This window comes from Cheilinus undulatus, linkage group 3 (genome assembly GCF_018320785.1).
Source record: "Cheilinus undulatus linkage group 3, ASM1832078v1, whole genome shotgun sequence".
In the NCBI taxonomy this organism is placed as follows: Eukaryota; Metazoa; Chordata; class Actinopteri; order Labriformes; family Labridae; genus Cheilinus; species Cheilinus undulatus.
Genome location: NC_054867.1, coordinates 31028461 through 31047135, shown reverse-complemented (window position 1 = coordinate 31047135; position 18675 = coordinate 31028461). Strand labels below are relative to the sequence as shown.

The following is an 18675-nucleotide window of genomic DNA, read 5'->3' as shown; positions in this document are numbered from 1 at the left end:
GAAGAATGAAATAAATTATAATGTGAATTTTAGGAATAAGCATTTAGAAATAGGGTAATGCATCAGGTCTATCTGTAGTGCAATCTTCACATTATCAATACAATCAATCAAGAATAAGTTATCACAAGCCTGCAATTAATCCCACTAAGTATTTTTCATTGACTGGCAGCATTAACACTAAGACTAAACCTGTAAATTGACTACAATTTTCTTGGAAATAACAACACATAAATAGAGTGATTCTTGCCAATTTGAGCTGCACCGATTTCACATTTGACATGCATCATTATCCAATCACCTTGGATGCATTCTTTCGATCTATTTAAGCTGCATGACCTTAGGTTTTTCGCTCTGCTCTGTCTTTGTGCCTTGAAACAGTACTGTGCTCTTGATTTCAACCCCACCAGCATCCACCTGTAGGCTTGACAGGGGGCGTTAAGATACTACCCCATCATTCCTCAAACTGTGCATGTAAAATAAGCCTGCACCGAGAAATGAGATGGGAGCCTATAAGCCAAACACAAACATGTTCTGCTGGTGCAATAAATGTTTTGAGCAATTATAAACACATGCTGTCTGACTGAGCTGGGTGTGTCCAAACATTGGCCCCAGGGCCAAATGTAGCCCTTGGCCCATTTTATTTGGCCCTAGAACATAAATGAAAAACGCCCACTATTAGAACATGAAGCTTGTGCTTGACTGTAATTATTGACAGAGAAGTATGGTTTAGTGTTACCTGGGGGGGGGGGTGTCATTTGGGAAGGTAACACAAAACTATACTTGACTGTAAATAAAAACACACAGAAAATTACAGTTTGTGAAGATGGTATTTATTTGGATTAGTGTTACATGTCAGTTTCAGCACCAGGCAGTGCTACGACTTAAGCTGAGACAATACTGTAAATTCTCTGGCACATGGAGCGTCATTCTCATTCTGACCACGGCAGAGCCAGTGATAGCCAGGGCCAACAAGGGCTACCCTGAAATCTGATTGCCCTCTTTAAAATCCCTGCAATGACTGACTATTTGCCAGCCATTTACAAGCCATACAAGCATATCCAAATACTAGGCAAATCTTTACCTGTATAGGACTGCATTTACTAACTAAATAAAGGTGAGGTACATGAAAGTAGCCCCATCATCCTTATGATTATCTGTATGTGGCCCTAAGTGGAAAAAAAGTTTGGGCCAACCCTGGACTGACCTGTACAAAAAGAGTTTTTTTCTTTTTTAGCTGATGAATTATTTCTAAAAACTGAAAAATCTGAAATGCATCAGTGCAAAAACACAAAAAGTTAATTTTTCAAATTGGCAACCATCCCCCAGTACAACCAGATGAGATTATCATGTGGCTACCACTGCAAAAATAATACAGAGAAATTCTATAAGAAAATTGAATTGCCTTTTACAAAAAAGGCTAATCTATAAACCTACTTGGCAATAAACCCAACTCCCTGAAACCCAGACTGCTCGCACTGAGAACAACAGCCTCTGCACATGGAGCGTGGGAACATAACTGATGGGCTATGAACACCCCACAGGGACAAATTTGACAAAACTATAAGAAGTAGGTTTTGGAAGAACTACATACTGTATTTGATGACAAGCTGCCATGTTGATGATATTATTGCAGTCAACATGTGCTTGATAAAATGTTTCCTGATGTACAAATGTATTTCAAGAGTAGGAAATATTTAAACCTTAGCATAACTACATGACTGAGATGATCAGCCTGCTGTGAACCTTGATGTGAAATCAATCTTTGAAAATATATTATGAACATTCAGTGGTAACTCTGGTAGCCTGCAGGTATGGTAATATCTTGATCATGCTTCCCCTTTCTGTCTAAAAGCATTTGTATTTTCTCTTCCTGATTACTACTTATTTTATGTTAATATATTTGTGTCTTAATAATGAATGTTATGAATGTAACTTTATTCTGATTAAAGTTTGTGTATTCAGGGAATGGGAGTCAGAAAAATTGCATTTGAGTCTTAAAGAAAGCAATGTTTGACTGTTGATTAATTCCAAACATTTCACTCAAAACACCAGCACTTGATGAAAACTTGCATCATCCTGGGGCAGTATTTTTTTTAATAAATTCTATGGTTTTATTTTCATATCGATGAGTGCTTTGAGAACATTGTTCCCTTTAAAGTTTGTTGTCCATGCTGCCTACGAAGTTCAGTACCATTAGTTACCTGCAGAGGAATTACTGCTCACTGTTTTTGGGGGAGTGAGTGTTGTCGTGTGTAACAGTTCTCTAATGGGGTCTATTTTCATCACAGGACCACTACTTGACAGGGTGAGACATATGTTGAAGCACATAAAAAAACTGTAAGGTCAGAAGACTGTCAGTAACATTATCACCACAAGGTGAAGATTTGCAGTTATCATAACCTAAAGAACTTCAATGTGATTACAGGCAGCAGTTGGAGACCAGATTTTTTTAAAGTGATGAAGCTATAGCGTTAAGCCTCAGACACGATATACATAGCTTAGACTCAGTGGGCTTCATTCACCAACCACTCTCATAAGATATCTGTTCTTTAAACCCCCTTATGTTTCCAACATTCACCAAAGTTTTCTTACCTAGGATTGGCTCATAGCTAAGAAAAAGATCTAAGAACAATTGGGAGTGCATATGGATACTGAAATATCTGGACAAAATGACATGTAATTTTGTTTTTCCTAATAAAGCACGTTTATATTATTAAAAAAATAAACTTTAAACTCATTTTTTTTAATATGCAATGTTTGATTTGCGTGTATAATCACCTTCCTCTACCAGTTTAATTAGATAATTTGGAAAATTAAGGGGAAAAGACTGGGATTTGATTTCTTGCAGATTTATTACTAGTTACACACTAGACACATCAGACAAAAACATCATATTGTATGATTTCTTGCACTGTGTCTTCTGATGACTGATGCTCATTCACTTGTCTCTTTCACCTTTGAATCAGACAAAAATGACAGAGAGAAGTTAAAAGACAAGTTGTTAGATCAAGATACTAACATTTTGTGCAGAAAGATGATTTTGATCATGGAAAAAAACTGAATCAAAATAGTCATACCCTGATGATTTCACGGCTTTTGGCCCTCAGTTTGTTGACCTGAGACTCAGCAATGTCAGCACGCTCCTGAGCTTCCTCCATCTCGTGAGTCACCTTCCTGTACCTGGTCAGGTGAGTGTTGGCCTGCTCCTCCTGGGAATAGCACATTTATATTCACAGTTAGATACTTTTATTCATCTCATTGATTGTATATGATGAGCAGTCAATAAATCATGCAGCATCAAGCTGTCAGTCCTCCTGTTTAAAAAGGTGCTACTGCTGTGACGCATATTTGCACTGCATGTGTTGAATACTTCACACTCACAGCGTCCTCAGCCTGCCTCTTGTAGGATTTCACTTTCAGCTGCAGCTTGTCCACCAGATCCTGAAGGCGGTTGATATTCTTCTTGTCCTCCTCGGTCTAGAGGCGGTACAGTATACAGTATAGTTTGTTTGAGACCCACACTAAATCGAACATCGCCACTCCATTGTGTTTGATGTGCTTCAAAATCCACTCGATAGCACCCACAACAGCCACACATACATTAAAAGCAAAGTGAAGCTGCCACAGGAATACTGAGAAGGACAATTACAATCAGACAAGGCAGCAAGTTTATAAGACATGAAATAAGGTGCCATAGCAGGACTATTTTCATTTTTTTTTTCTTGAGGAGACTCCTCAGTTAGCGCAATGAAAACTCTGCCATCTTTCTAAAATAAGCTGCCCATGAGACCAGAGTGTGTATGAGTGAGTTCCCCCTCTCTACAGTTTTTCATAGTGAAAACCTGTGAATCATATCTATGAATTTCACACATGCAGTCACACTAATATAAGCACATAACTGTATGTATTTGTAGCTGCATCTATACAGTTACATGTCTATTCTTAGCTCCTGTCGACTCTCTATCACTTCAGGATTCCAAGCACTGCTGGAGCTTCAGACAAATGATGGAGATTCATGCCATCTAGGGGTCTGAAATATATTCTACATGCAGTTTGTTTCACAGCTGAGCTTATCAAAAGGCTCCACAAATGTAAAATGTAATTTAAGGCAGTAGTTTTACTGCTTGATAAAAATCAAGCATAGACAGTTCATGACGTGAGTTGCAGTTTTCTGTACCTGGTAGGTCAGCTCCTTCACTTTACGTTCATATTTGCGGACACCTTTCATGGCTTCAGCTCCACGTCTCTGCTCAGCATCAAACTCAGCCTCAAGCTCACGGACCTTTAACAGTAAGCAGTGGAGATTTTATTTTGACACCAATGGATATGTTTGGAAAGATAAATAATGAAAAAAAGATAATAATAATAATGATAATAATATATTAATAAAAGATTTTTTGTTGAAAATTTACCCTAGCCTCCAGTTTCTGGATCTGCTTCTTGCCCCCCTTCATGGCCAGATTCTCAGCTTCATCAAGGCGGTGCTGCAGGTCCTTCACAGTCAGCTCCATGTTCTTCTTCATCCTCTCCAAATGAGCGCTGGTGTCCTGCTCCTTCTTCAGCTCCTCTGCCATCATGGCAGCCTAAACATTGAGCAGTTGTAAGGAGGCCAAAAGCGTGATTCATTTGAGACTTTCAAAATTGTGTGTGTTCAAAAAAGGTGGCTAAATCAAAGTTCAGAAGTTGGGCTCCGGTTTGGCTCAGTGGGTAGTCCTCAACAAACTGGATGTAGGCTCAATTCCTAGTCATATTTAAATGCATGTTTGGTGCATACCCCCCCACCACCCCCACTCTCTTTCCCCATACTTCCTGTCTCTCTTCAGCTGTCCTATCTAAAATAAAGGCAAAAAAGTCCCAAAAATAAACTTGAAAAAAATAAATAAATAAAGATCAAAAGTTGTCTGGGATATTTAGTGGCATTACACAGAAGACGGGAATGCTGGAAGCTTTGTGGAGAAGAAATAATCTCTGATCAACTCAATTTAAAGTTCTGGAATCAAGAAAGGAAAATATATAAAAACAGTACTATATTATTGATTATTTATAATTGCCTTCTTTTTATAATAAGGAGACATCAGTTACCTGATGTCAGTGTATGATATGTTAGCTCCACCTTGACTCTGTGATCATGAGAACACTGATAAGTAGCTGTTAAATGCGGAGTGTTTCTTTAGCATGGGTGAGATATCAGAAAAACAAGAACAGTGTGCAACTCCTCATCTAACGTAAGGTATACCTTCAATAAGCAGTTCTGCTTAACCATTTATGTCTTTGTTTGCTATTAATTTTATTCCATAATTATACAAATTCAAATAAGTAACTGCTGCTCCAAAGCTAGCACTGACATGTCATAAACAGGTGACCACGAACTCCAGTTATCATCTTTCTTGGTTTAAATCAGGATCTTTTCGCAGCATATATAAAAATACTAAACCAGGGCTCACATCTGTGATGGCCTTTTTAGCCTTTTCTTCAGCATTTCTTGCTTCCTGGACAGCATCTTCCACTTCACCCTGGATCTGGATGAGATCGGATTCCAGCTTCTTCTTGGTGTTGATGAGGCTGGTGTTCTAAACCAAGAAGACCATGAATTACTCACTGTTGTTTTCAGTTGTTTTGTTGTTTTTTAAATCATTTGAATCTGGCATTACCTGAGAGTGCAGCAGCGTCACACGCTCGCTGGCATCCACCAGCTCCTGTTCAGCTATTTTGCGGCTCCTGTCAGTCTGCTCCAGAGCAGCTCTCAGCTCCTCGATCTCAGCCAGCATCAGGGTGTTCCTGCGCTCCACCATGGCGACCTGCTCCTTCAAGTCTGCCTGGCCTCTGATAGCTTCATCAAGATGCAGTTGGGCATCCTGAATTGAAGGCAAACCACATTCCACTGAGCATTTTGAGTCTATTTGACTGTTTTAGTACATAATTGTGGTGCATTCTGACCTTCAGCTGTGCCTGCACATTCCTCAGCTGTTTCTGGGCTTCAGCTGCCTGCCGGTTGGCGTGGCTCAGCTGAATCTCCATCTCATTGAGGTCTCCCTCCATCTTCTTCTTGATTCTCAGGGCTTCATTTCTGCTCCTGATCTCAGCATCCAAAGTGCTTTGCATGGTGTCAATCACTCTCTGGCTGTTCCTCTTGATCTGATCAATCTCCTCATCCTTCTCAGCGATTTTCCTGTCAATCTCATTTTTCACCTGGGTGAGCTCCAGTTGAAGACGGATTATCTTAGTTTCTTCATGCTCCAGTGTAGCCTGTCGAGTGAAACATTGGACATCTTTGGCAAAAAGTATATGAATGATGGTAAGTTAGCGATTAAGATCCTAAATCTCAGGTTCAGTGTTTCTTGCAAGATTTTTCTCTGCATTAGTCACACTTATTACCTCTGCCTCCTCTAAAGCTGTCTGGATTTCTGCTTTCTCAATCTCAGCTGCCTTCTTCCCCTTTTCCAGTTCATGAATTATTTTTCCAGTTTCACCAATTTGCTCAGTCAAATCAGTGACTTCCTCTGTTCAGAAAAAAAATAAATTAAACAATAAATTCAAATTTGTTGTGCCTAGAGTACTTCATCAATTTATGTTTCTGGTAAAATGTGAGCCAATAAGGCCTTAACCTTGGTATTTTATGTTCAATATTTACAAATTGAATATTAATGTTACATTTCTAAATAAATATACTTAAGCAAAATTTAGTCCATAACACATTTTTAAATGACTTATCACAAACTTAATTTCTTTTCTTACGTTGCAGGTTCTTGTTCTCTCTCTTCAGATTTTCCAGGTGGTCCAGAGTTTCCTCATAAGAGTTTTTCAGTTTAAACATTTCTGTGCTTAAAGCACGAGCCTCTTTTTGAGCTCCCTCCAGCTCTGCCTGGCTCTCCTCATACTTCTGTTTCCACTCTGCAAGAACCTGAATATTTTAAAAACGAATCAGTGTTTTCTGTCAACTCACACAACAACTGTTGTCTGTGGCATGGACATCTAACCTTGTCAAAGTTTCTTTGCTTTCTGTCGAGACTAGCAGCCAGAGCATTGGCTCTCTCCACATCGATCATCATGTCCTCCACCTCACCCTGCAATCTCTGTTTGGTCTTTTCCAGAGAGGCACATTTTGCATTCACAGCTTCAGTAGATTCCTCTGCATCCTGAAGACGCTGGGCAAGCTTTTTCCTGATAGAAAATGTAGTAAATATGAAATAAACAGGTTTAATAATGACTGTAATGATCCATAAGGAAAAAACAGAGCAATTTCAATTTTTTACTACTTCTAAGTGGTAAAGAGTAGTCTTAAAGTTCATTACTTTGCTTCTTCCAGCTCCTCAGTGCGCTGAATAGCATCAGTCTCATATTTGGTTCTCCACTGGGCCACCTCGCTGTTAGCCTTAGACATTGCACGTTGCAGCTCAGCTTTAGCCTCTTGCTCCTCCTCATACTGCTCTCTTAGTAGATCGCAGTCATGACGAGCCGACTGAACAGCATGGGCCAGGGCATTCTTGGCCTGTCCATGATATCATACATAATGTGGTGAAATAGTCTTCTCTGTTTTATTATAAATCATAGATTTATAATAACTGCTGTACCTTAACCTCCTCCTCTAGCTGCCTTTTGAGTTCCTCAATTTGGTGGACAAAAGCCAGTTTTCCTCTTGATAGCTGTGTAACAACTGACTCCTTTTCCTCTAGCTGACGACTGTATTCACCTGATTGGAAACATAGAGGAATTACACGATGTCTGGAATTAGGATCTGTACTGACACACCTCTTTAAGTTTTTTTACATAGATCTTTATGATGTTTTGTTAATGTTTTTAACATTCTCATCTCAGGTTTTTACACATACCACTTTCAGTGGACAGCCTTGATTTTTGAAGATTAAGGTCATTTAACTGACGCACATGCTCGTCATTCTTAGTCTTAAGTTCACTAAGTTGATCCTCAAGAGCACGGCATGTTTTCTCCATGTTAGCCTATGGAAAAACCAACAGCATGTTTCCAATGTAAAAACATTATTTGTGATAGCTACTATTTTTCAAAACTAAAGTAAATTAAAAAATTACTTTTGATTTAGCTATGGCCTCCATATTGCTTGTGAGGTCATCAATCTCCATCTTGTATTCGCTCTTCTCTTTCTCCAGCTTCTGTTTGACTCTCTGAAGACTATCAATCTGTTCTCCCAGCTCTGCCACGCTGTCGGCCTGCTTCTTGCGGAGGGCTGCTGCAGTGGCTTCATGCTGCAGGGTGGACTCTTCGAGGTCACGTCGCAGCTTCTGAAACTCGGCCTCGCGCTTCTTGTTCATCTCAATCTGAACAGATGTTGCCCCGCCAGCTTCTTCAAGCCTCTCGCTGATCTCTTCAAGTTCCCTGGAGAGATCAGATCTCTGCTTCTCTACTTTGGCTCGAGCAGCACGCTCAGCCTCAATCTCTTCCTCCAGCTCCTCAATACGAGCCTGTGATGCAAATATAAAATACAGCCAAGCTCAAATAAACATGCTAAGCTTTATCTAAGACTTTTTCACTTTCAGAAATCATTTTTTTCCTTTTCACATCATACATGTTTTAAATAGGTGATTCATAATAATCTAAATGAATCTTGTCATTTCCAAGATCAAGATAAAAGTCACCTTCTATACATCCCCACAAAATGCCTTCACACATTTTTACACTTTACCTGTAGTTCCTTGATTTTCTTTTGAAGTTGAGCATCAACTGCCTGTTCATCTTCAATCCTGTTGAGAAGCTGACTTATCTCAAAGTCCCTCCTTTGGTAACAAAATAGTTAAAAATGTTAGATTTACAGTGACATTTTGGAATTGTTTAAGACACAAATTAAGTTTTTATTATTACATACTTCTTTATTTTCTCCTCAGATTGCTGTTTGTCATTCTCCAGGTCCATTATGGTTTCATGGGCCAGTTTCAGATCTCCCTCAAGCTTTCTTTTAGAACGCTCAAGGTCCATTCGGAGTTTCCTCTCTTGCTCCAAGGAACCCTCAATCTATTACATTCACATACATTTTCATAAGTACCAAAAAGTAAAGGTAAACACTGAAGGAGTTAGTTAAAAAAGCAGCAGCTCACATCATCCACTTGTTGCTCCAGCTTGACTTTAGCCTTTGTCAGAGTGTTGACTTTGTCTTCCTCTGCCTGGAGATCATCAAGGATCTGCTGATGGGATTCTTGGAGGGCTTTTTTCTCCTTGGTCAACTTAGCAATGGTCTCATCTTGAGATGTCATTTCTTCCAACAGGTTTTTAACCTGGATAGTTTAAATAATATAACTGTTTAATTTCAATCACGACTATTTCCTTACTAGTGCAGATTAAGAATGCAAAAACAGAGAGATGTGAACCTTGTTCTCAGTGGCATGTTTCTCCTTTTCCACTTTTGCCAAGGTGAGCTCCAAGTCATCGATGTCTCTCTTCAACTCAGAGCACTCGTCCTCCAGCTTCCTCTTCTTTGCTGTCAGCTCAGCATTTATTTCCTCCTCATCCTCCAGTCTTTCAGCTGTCTCTTTGACTTTGGCCTCAAGCTGGATTTTTGCTTTGATGAGCCCCTCACACCTTTCCTCTGCATCACTGAGAGTTTCAGCCTCCTAAATTTGATAGAAAATTACACTTAAGAATATTTACAACCATTTAAACACCATGATCTCGGAAAAAAAGACAACCCCAAAGGCTTTTCACATACAGACTGAATTTGAAGCTGCAGGTCATTCTTTTCTTGAATCAGAGTGACCATCTTCTCTTCCAGTTCCTTTCTCTTTGCCAGAGCCTTGGCTAGCTCCTCTTTTGTCTTTTCAAAGTCTTCTTTCATCTGTGCCATCTCTTTCTCAGCCTCTGCGCTCTTCAGCAGAGGCTTAATCTTGAAGTAGAGCTTCATCCATGGCCATGTTTTGACATTCATGAATGAGCGGATGTTGTATTGGATGGAGTAAATGGCCTCTCTGGAGAAACAAAACATTAAAAGTTACTTTTTTCTTCAAAAAGATGATTCATCAGTTGGCATATCTAGACACCCATACATTTGACCAACTTGTCTAGCCAGCTCTTCTCTGTTATGGGGGACTATGGGCTCTATCCGATCCAGACTTACAGCTGAGTATCATATCAGCCGACTTTGGTGTACAATAATATATGTTTTCGTGTTTACAAAAACAAACAGGCAGAACTTTGTCCAAGCTGATGATAAACCAGCTCCTATCTATGGCATTCTTATGATTAATTTGTCTCCATAAACAGATATCTGCATCAAAGGGCAAGTAACAATTCAGTTCAGATCAAACATTTACATTTGAGCCCAAAAAATATGTCGCGCTGTGTATCTCTCTGCATCTCTGAATTGTTTTTTTAGTACAATGTGTTGATGCTAAAAACATTAATTTTTAAGATTGTTTAGACCAACAAAGGGGTGCACTAAATAACCTGTCATGGATTAAACTGATCCTCAGATCAAGTAAAGGGTTGTTTCTTTTTGTTTGTTTGTGGGGTTTTTTAACCTAAACAACCAGTTGACTGGTTGGTGCCTGGTCGTTATTTCAGTCAACCAAGTTTTACTTTGGTTGACTACAGGCCTACAAAATACCAAACCCACCTTCTTTGCATCATTTTGACAAATTCTCTCCTCATGAGGTAACCTCTAAAGAGAGCCTGAGTCTTCACCACCAATTCAACCAGTTTCTCATCTCTCATCTCCTCCAGTAAGCCCAAGAGTCCAGCCTTGAAGAACACCTGATAACAGATATGAAGACACTATTATAACACACATTATTATACAGTAACAGTTTGTTTGTTTTTTATTTTTTATCCAGGAACAGTCATACTACTCAATGATTCAACTGAGTATGTTTTATTTACCTTTGTGTGTCCAAATTTATACTGAGAGTGATCAATACTAATGGATCCCAGGAGTTTCTCGGAGGCCTTCTTGTTGTCAATGAATTGTCCCTCAGGGATTACACTAGCATTCAACACTTTGTATCTGAAATGGATTAATTAATCAGATAAAAACTGGACCGAAGAAAGAAATGCTAACTAACAGGTGTTACAACAGCTCTTGTACCTCTGCTTGAAGTCCCCATAGAGGATCCTGCTGGGGAAACCTTTCCTGCAGATCCTGATTCCTTCCAGAACACCATTACACCTCAGCTGGTGGATGACCAGGGAGTTCTCCATGAGACCTTAAACAATTACAAAAACATCCTTTGTGACCAAAATGACAAAGAACTGTAAAGGTTTATCAGGATACAACAGATCTGGAGAAGACAAGCCAGTAACACAGTAATTCAGTGCCAATGCCCTCATGAAGTGAAAACACAAGAAAAACTTTTAAAATCTAAATTTCTTTTAAGATTTTTTTTTGTGTTTTGGCCTTCCTTTGATAGGACAGACATAGAAAGACAGAAAATGTGATGGGGGTGAGTGGGGGATGATGTGTATTAAACAGCAGCAGGATCAGGAGTCAACCTTTGACCAGTTTAACAAGGACTATTTCCTCTGTACACAGAATGCCAGCTCAACCCACTGAGCAAAATCAGAACACATAATCAGATCTTTTTTTAAAGGAATAAGAGAATATGGCAAGTCAGATTCCTATTTTTGTGACTCACCTGGTGTTTTAGTTTCATTAGGAATCAGACAGCGCACAAAGTGTGGGTGAGTGCTTCTCAAGTTAGTCATCAGCTTTCCCAAGTTTTCCTGTTGAAAGTCAGAAAATGTATTGTTTAAATTTTTTATCAAAATTTTCCCTCTGATAAAAAAATTGAATGCATCTTTTATGTCTTTTAAATTATATAGCATAAAAAACAAAACAGAAATTTTAGACAATTAATTAAATCAGTACTGGGTTTTCACTTCTAAAAGCAATAGTTTATTTTACAGTACGAATTATTTGAAACTTATCAGGGAAATGTATTAATTTCTTTTACTTCTCCCAAGAAACTAAACCTTGACCCTCCATGTTGCCTGACGCTTACTCTACGCTTGGTCACTCGCGTAACAAACCAGATCTGCTACATGAACTAATCTATTACTTATTCAACTAAATTAATTCCTCTGTTTTAAGAAATATTATCTGAAACAGCAACTTATAGCCATATCATTATTTAAAACATGATCAAATCTCAGTGGAAAAAGTATTTACCCTGAAAAGAGCTGATACTGTCTGGAAGGATCCACCCTTCTTTTTGCCACCTTTCTTGCCACCTTTACTGTCTGTGAAAACAAATTTACCATTAACTTTCAATCACCTTTAAACCAATAATTATTACAAAGATTGTTAAAAAAAAAAAAAAAAAAAACTACCGTCTCCTGAAGAATGAGTTGCGTAAAGGGTACTCAGCAGTTTCACTGATGACTTCTGGTAGAGCTGGACCACTGAATCATTCAGAGGGTCTTTGTTCTTATCAAGCCAGCCAATGACGTTGTAATCAACAGTACCAGCATAGTGTATCAGGGCAAAGTGAGCCTCAGCCTTGCCTTTAGCAGGCTTGGGCTTCTGGAAGGTGGCACTTTTACCAAGATGCTGGTCATACAGTTTGTTCTTGAAGGTCATGTCTGTTGCCTTGGGGAACATACACTCCTCTTCAAGGATGGAGAAGATGCCCATTGGCTGTCATGATGAAACGATTGTTACAACAAAAACCTTCAAGTCATCAGATAGTTCTTGGAGTTTGAAAAAAAAGAAAAAAAAAAAACAGAATGCTCACCTTCTCAATCAGCTCAATGCAGGCAGCCAAATCCATACCAAAGTCAATGAACTCCCATTCAATTCCCTCCTTCTTGTACTCCTCTTGCTCCAGCACAAACATGTGATGGTTGAAAAACTGTTGCAGTTTTTCATTGGTGAAGTTGATGCACAGCTGCTCCAAGCTGTTGAACTTAAGACGTGAAAGACCACACAGTTTAAAACTTTTCATTTTGTTGATGTTACTCACTAAAATTTTTAACTGTGCGATGTAATGTTAACTTACATCAAAGATTTCAAACCCAGCAATGTCCAAGACACCAATGAAAAAGCTCCGGGGCTGCTTGGTGTCCAACATCTCGTTGATTCTAAACACCATCCACAAGAACATTTTGTCATAGACGGACTTGCCGAGAGCCATCACTGCGTTTTGCACCTAAGGAAGAAAATTATTTTGGTTGCACAAAACAAGCTATACTTTTTTTATTAACTGTTAAATCAATGGTCATAAACCAGTCTATTTTTGTAGATTACCTGTTGCACTGTTTGGCCTTTAACCACCATTTCGTTGCCGACCTTGACTCTTGGGTAACATAAAGCCTTGAGCATATCAGCAGAATTGAGGCCCATGAGGTAGGCAATTTTATCAGCCTCTGGTTAAGAAAAAACAAAAACAAAAACAAACATCACTAATTATTTACATAGCTGAATGATATAGATTTAAAGGAGACATATTTTACCCTTTTAAGACAATTTTATATTGTTCTTAGAGATCCCCAAAACATGCCTGTGAAGTTTATTGCTGAAAAAACATTCCAGTATTGGATTTTTGCATGTCTAAAACCCCCTCTATTTCAGCCCTGCTCAGAACAAACTGTTTCTGTGTCTGTGGGTTTAAATGGTAATTAGCTGTCTGACTCCGCACCTGACCACACCCCTCTCAGGAAATGGATGCAGCACTCCTGATGTTACAGACAATTTTATCCAAAGTTTAAGACCTGACTGGGATTCGACCCATCAATCTCCCAGACCGCAGTCAGCAGGGTAACCCACTGAGATATCCAGCATCTCAGCTGGTAGCTGAGAGGACAATCAGGAGAGGAGGGCCGAACTTTCCTCCAAGTGGGGGAGGACCAACCAAACCTAGGGGCGGGTGCTTATGCCCCTGTGAGGTCACTTGGTGTAAAATCTGAGAACGGCTTGTTTCAGCACCCATTTTCTGAAACGGGGTGGGGGTGGGGGGATTTTTCTGGTATTTGAGGGGATTGTGGACAGGCCAGCTACACTAATTTGTGTTAGAGAAGCCTGAAAAAGTGAGTTTTGCATAATATGTCCCCTTTAAACCAATCCATAGATCCATGCATTCATTCTAAGCTGTGCATTTAGACCCAGAAAAGCATGTCAGCAAGCTGGCAGATAAGCCCATATTGTCCTATTCAGACAACATTTTCATGCAACATTTACTGAACTGTTCCAAGTTTTCTTCCCAAGGGTATTTGCCCAGACAACATTCACACATTCATATTAAAAGTCTAACAGCTAGAACCAGAGGCTTATACTTTTATGTCCTTAAAGTTACCTTAATTAGGTAAAGGATAGACTGAAAAAAGGAAAATTTAACACCACAATCATTCTCAGTTATGTAAGAATGGTTGAATAAACAAGTATTGTTGGTATGCTCTGAATCAATGTATTCAAATATTAAAGTATCTAAGTTCTTATAAACTGGTTGCACAATAGCATGATATGAAGATATTTCGCTCCAGCAGTTACCCTCAGTGCCATCAGGCTCAGCCTGCTCTTCACGCTGTTTCTGCTTGAACTTCATGTTCCCATGATGCATCACAGCTCCAGTCAGCTTGTAAATGGACATTTTCTCCTCGGCAGTGAAACCTAGGATGTCAATAGCAGTCTGCAGAGGGAAATATCAGAAACAGATTTGTTGTTCTTTCCTCTTCTTATATTTGTCTTTCAGTACAACCACAAGCTTGTTTGCTCACTGCTGGTTAACAACAGATTTAATATCACCACAGGAACAGAGTGTATATTTAACTGGTTGAAATTTTCAGCTCACATCAGTTGCGATGAATTCTTCAACGTCATTGATACTCTTGACACTGATTTCACCCTGACTGATCATTGGGAAGTCGTATGGGTTTTTGGTGATGAGGAGACCATCTGAAAATGATTTGGAGTATTTTATTGCTGTTGTATTTCATGTGAGGCATGCAAAGATTCTGAAAAAGTTATATATGACTAATGCTCACCTATCAGCTCAGGTTTGTGGCCTGTTGTTAGCTGATAGAAGATGTGGTAACTCCTCTCTGCAGACAGCTGGAACGTCACCCGAGACTTCTCCAGCAGATCTGTAAAACAAAGAAGTTAAATGATTCGCAGTTGTCGTTGCTTAAACCTTCTAGATTAAGAAAAGGGCAGACGCTTACATGTTTCAATATCAGCTGAAGCCAACTTTCCAGTTGATCCAAAATGGATACGAATGAATTTACCCTGTGGGACAATGCAGGTATAAGCATGGTCGTTAATATTTTTCACTTACTATCACAGTTAGGTATCATTTTTGAACTGAAACTTACAAAGCGGGATGAGTTGTCATTCCTCACAGTTTTGGCGTTACCATAAGCCTCTAGCAGGGGATTGGCTGCAATGATTTGATCTTCCAGAGACCCCTTAACACAAAGTCCCATGACATCTGTTGGAATTTGATTTTGTAGAAATCTTATAAATTTTACAGTATATAACTATCTACCTGCAGTTTTCCTGGAACAGGCTCTGCTTTCTTTCCTCCAGCCACTGCGATTGTCGCAAAGTACTGGATGACACGTTTGGTGTTGACAGTCTTTCCTGCACCAGATTCTCCGCTAAAATGCAGATAAACATGTGACACTCAAGCTAATGCAAGTAAGACATAATGCGCTGACAAAAGGTGGGTTTGGGTTATATCAGTCCAAGTAAAACCCTTTCAGCACAAACTTACGTAATCAGGATTGACTGGTTCTCACGATCTGTTGTGGGGAGTAAATCAAAGACATATTGTTGTTTTAGTAATGGATCTTTAATAGTATAATGCATTACTTTAAATGTTTAATCTAATAATAAAGCTCATTAAAATGCATTTTTACCAGTGGCAACATCATGAAAGATATCAAAACAGGATGAAATGTGTTGAAAGTCTGGCTCTTCTTATGGTACCTTGGAGCATGAACTGATAGGCATTGTCAGAGATAGAGAAGATGTGGGGAGGGGCCTCAATCCTCTTTTTGCCTCTGTATCCTGCCACAACCATTGCATCATACACGGGGAGCCACTTGTAAGGATTCACAGTCACGCAGAACAGCCCAGAGTAGGTCTGTTTTAAAAGGAATATTTGGTATTATCTTCATTCTTGCCATATATGCTTAATATTAAAAGAAGGTTTAAATCAGTCTTACATAGATCATCCATGCTGCATAGCGCTCTTTGAGGTTGTACAGCACAGCAGGCTCACTGAGGTGGGTCATCATGGCCATGTCTTCTATTTTATCAAACTTTGGAGGGTTCATAGGGAAAATTTCATCCTCCTTTACAGTGAGGCTCTGAATCAAAACAGTTAAGAAGTAGTTATCAGACTTTGCAGCACAATCCTATAAAAGTACTGTAGTCTGTTCTTTTGTGTGTTTCTGTTGTAGTAAATTATTCTCAAAAACAGACATCCACATACCTTCCCAGTTTGGATTTCAACAGTGGCTTTGCCACCTTCCTTCTTCACTAGTTTCCCCTTTACATACATCTCTTTGGGCTCTGCCACAAAGTACGCTGTTTTTGCATCAAAGGGGATGTTTTGAGCCTCTATTCGCTCCCTTTCAGGTTTCCGGAGGTATACGGCAGCTTTGCCAAAACACTCCATTTCCGCGTCCCCACTCATGGCTGCCCCTGTAAAATTTGTTCACGTATGAATTGAAATTAAGAATGTAAAACATTTTTTCCAAAGTAACGGTTTTAAATTTAGGAACCACTGCTTTAACTGAATTTTTTTTGTCTGATTTCAGTTACTGCTTGCAGGAATGTCATTACCTTTTTTGTGTCAGTGATGCAGTTGTTTTGTGGATACTACAAAAAAATGACAGTCAAATCAGAAAGCTCAAGGACATACAACTACAAACAACTACGACTAGAACTAAAATCAGCAACTTATTTGGAATCTTGCAAAAATGACAAATGATGCATGTACACCGCTTTCCACATTATTAATAATTTATATATTAATTAATATTCTGACTGTCATTTGCATTAATATTTAGAAAAATAGAGAAATAGAGAAAAATGTAATTTGCATGATAATGTGGAGAGCGGTATAAAGAACTAATCAATGCAAAAGGACAGCACTCACCTTCGTAGGCAGCCTGTCAGTCCAAAACTACTGACAGGCCTGTGAGTGCTTCTTTTATAGTGAAATGTCTGGACACCATGCAGCACAGCTCCTGTTAAGGCCACTGAGCTGTTGCCTGAAGAATGATGTCAGCCTCTTAACCCCATCGCCTTAACTGGTGTCATCCTACCCTGAAAAATAAAATTAATCAAACAACAGAATACTCCCAAATCTCAGCTTACTGGCTATGACGTTTTATTTCAATGCTTAAATATCTGATACTTTGGTAAAAGGGGTTTAATCAATCATTGGTATCATTCATATTGTTTGGCTGCTTTAGGATGCTTTAGTATAAATCAAAATGAGGAATGAAGCCATAATGAAAAATTTAGATTTAATTTAACAATTTAAATTGTTTTGTGTATAACTTTTGTCCTTTAGCAAGCACTCACTTGTTTCACTATCAAACTATTCTTGGCAGTGACATTGTTTCCAACATCCCTTGAGAACAGGGCTGTGTTGAGGCTAAATAAAGATTTCATTATCATCCATTATACTTCAGTGTTTTCTCTCCAAAGAAAGATGACACTGAGGCACTGTCAAAGTATTCTCTTGTGGTGTAACTGAAGTGCAATAAAAGGTGATATTCAATATGTCTGGTCTTTCCAAATAGTCTTATTATGACTAAAAGCAAATATAGCCTTTAGCTCACAAGTACCTAAGCTCTTACTTTTACAATTGTTGACAAATGCATTGAACACTTCTGTTAATTGCATGTCAGATTTATTTCAGCATCCTGTTACTGGGCACCTCAGGAAAAAAATCCACACAGTGAAGCTCCTTATCTCTGCATCAGTAATGTGACTGGGTCATAGACTCCTCAAGGTCAGGTACGTTAGGTTGTGTTTTGGGGTAAGTAAAGATCTGTAGACATTTGTTGTTGCTTCTGCTAGTTTGATGGGCTCATGGTGAATGGCAATGACATCGCTTATTGTTTAGGTCCTGCAGGGCCTCTGGTGCTTCAATTGCTCAACCCTGTCTCATAGAAATAATTTTGCTTAACTGTTTTCCTAATTAGATTGTGGTGACAACATAATTGCTGCCTGGATTAAGCTCAGAGCAATTCTTAGTCTTCATTTAAACACTACATTAATGTACTCAGCTGAAGCAGCAACAGATTGGCTGGATTGGATAAACAAACTTACATAGTGAAGTCATCATTACACCAGAGTACAGGGTTGGTGCCCTGCTCTGGTACAAAGATAGCTAGGCAACTACAGCTCTTTAGCAAAGGCTAAGGAAAGATCATGATTTTTGTCAATTTTGATATAACATTGCTGGCGTTTTTAAACATAGCCACAAAAAAATCCTCATGACTTTGTAATCACTTTGATTAGATAGAGTATTTCAGTTTTCCTATGCTGGCAATACTTTAATTAATTCACTTGAAAATTCAATGTCAGCATTTTGCTGCAAGGATAAATCAGTTATCATTGTGTCAAACTGTAGATAAAAAAGTCATTTGGTACATGATGCATTTCTATTCCTGTTTGTTTTGACAAGTAGAAATGTCTTGTATCTAACAGTCATTTCTACACAAAAAGGGCTTAAAAGCTTGTACTTATTGTATTTGGAAAAAAG

General features: G+C 38.9%; 1 protein-coding gene across 1 annotated transcript; it reads right to left on the bottom strand.

Moving 5' to 3' along the window:
- Positions 1 to 2845: 2845 nt before the first annotated feature.
- Positions 2846 to 17180, bottom strand: LOC121506872 (myosin heavy chain, fast skeletal muscle-like). The gene is made up of 41 exons (XM_041782845.1): positions 17056 to 17180; positions 16740 to 16775; positions 16387 to 16598; positions 16118 to 16261; positions 15879 to 16035; positions 15664 to 15691; positions 15454 to 15547; positions 15263 to 15355; positions 15113 to 15176; positions 14936 to 15034; positions 14743 to 14846; positions 14442 to 14580; positions 13203 to 13321; positions 12955 to 13104; positions 12691 to 12861; positions 12287 to 12593; positions 12126 to 12196; positions 11593 to 11680; positions 11046 to 11163; positions 10841 to 10964; positions 10578 to 10714; positions 9675 to 9930; positions 9337 to 9579; positions 9067 to 9243; positions 8838 to 8983; positions 8658 to 8748; positions 8047 to 8436; positions 7830 to 7956; positions 7572 to 7690; positions 7293 to 7489; positions 6978 to 7161; positions 6736 to 6901; positions 6376 to 6500; positions 5938 to 6246; positions 5652 to 5855; positions 5445 to 5570; positions 4413 to 4583; positions 4178 to 4282; positions 3382 to 3477; positions 3078 to 3209; positions 2846 to 2955 (listed from the first exon to the last, which is right to left on the bottom strand). Exons 3-41 carry the CDS (start codon positions 16588 to 16590, stop codon positions 2935 to 2937), a joined length of 5796 nt encoding a protein of 1931 aa, XP_041638779.1. The 5' UTR covers positions 16591 to 16598; positions 16740 to 16775; positions 17056 to 17180; the 3' UTR covers positions 2846 to 2934.
- Positions 17181 to 18675: the final 1495 nt, after the last annotated feature.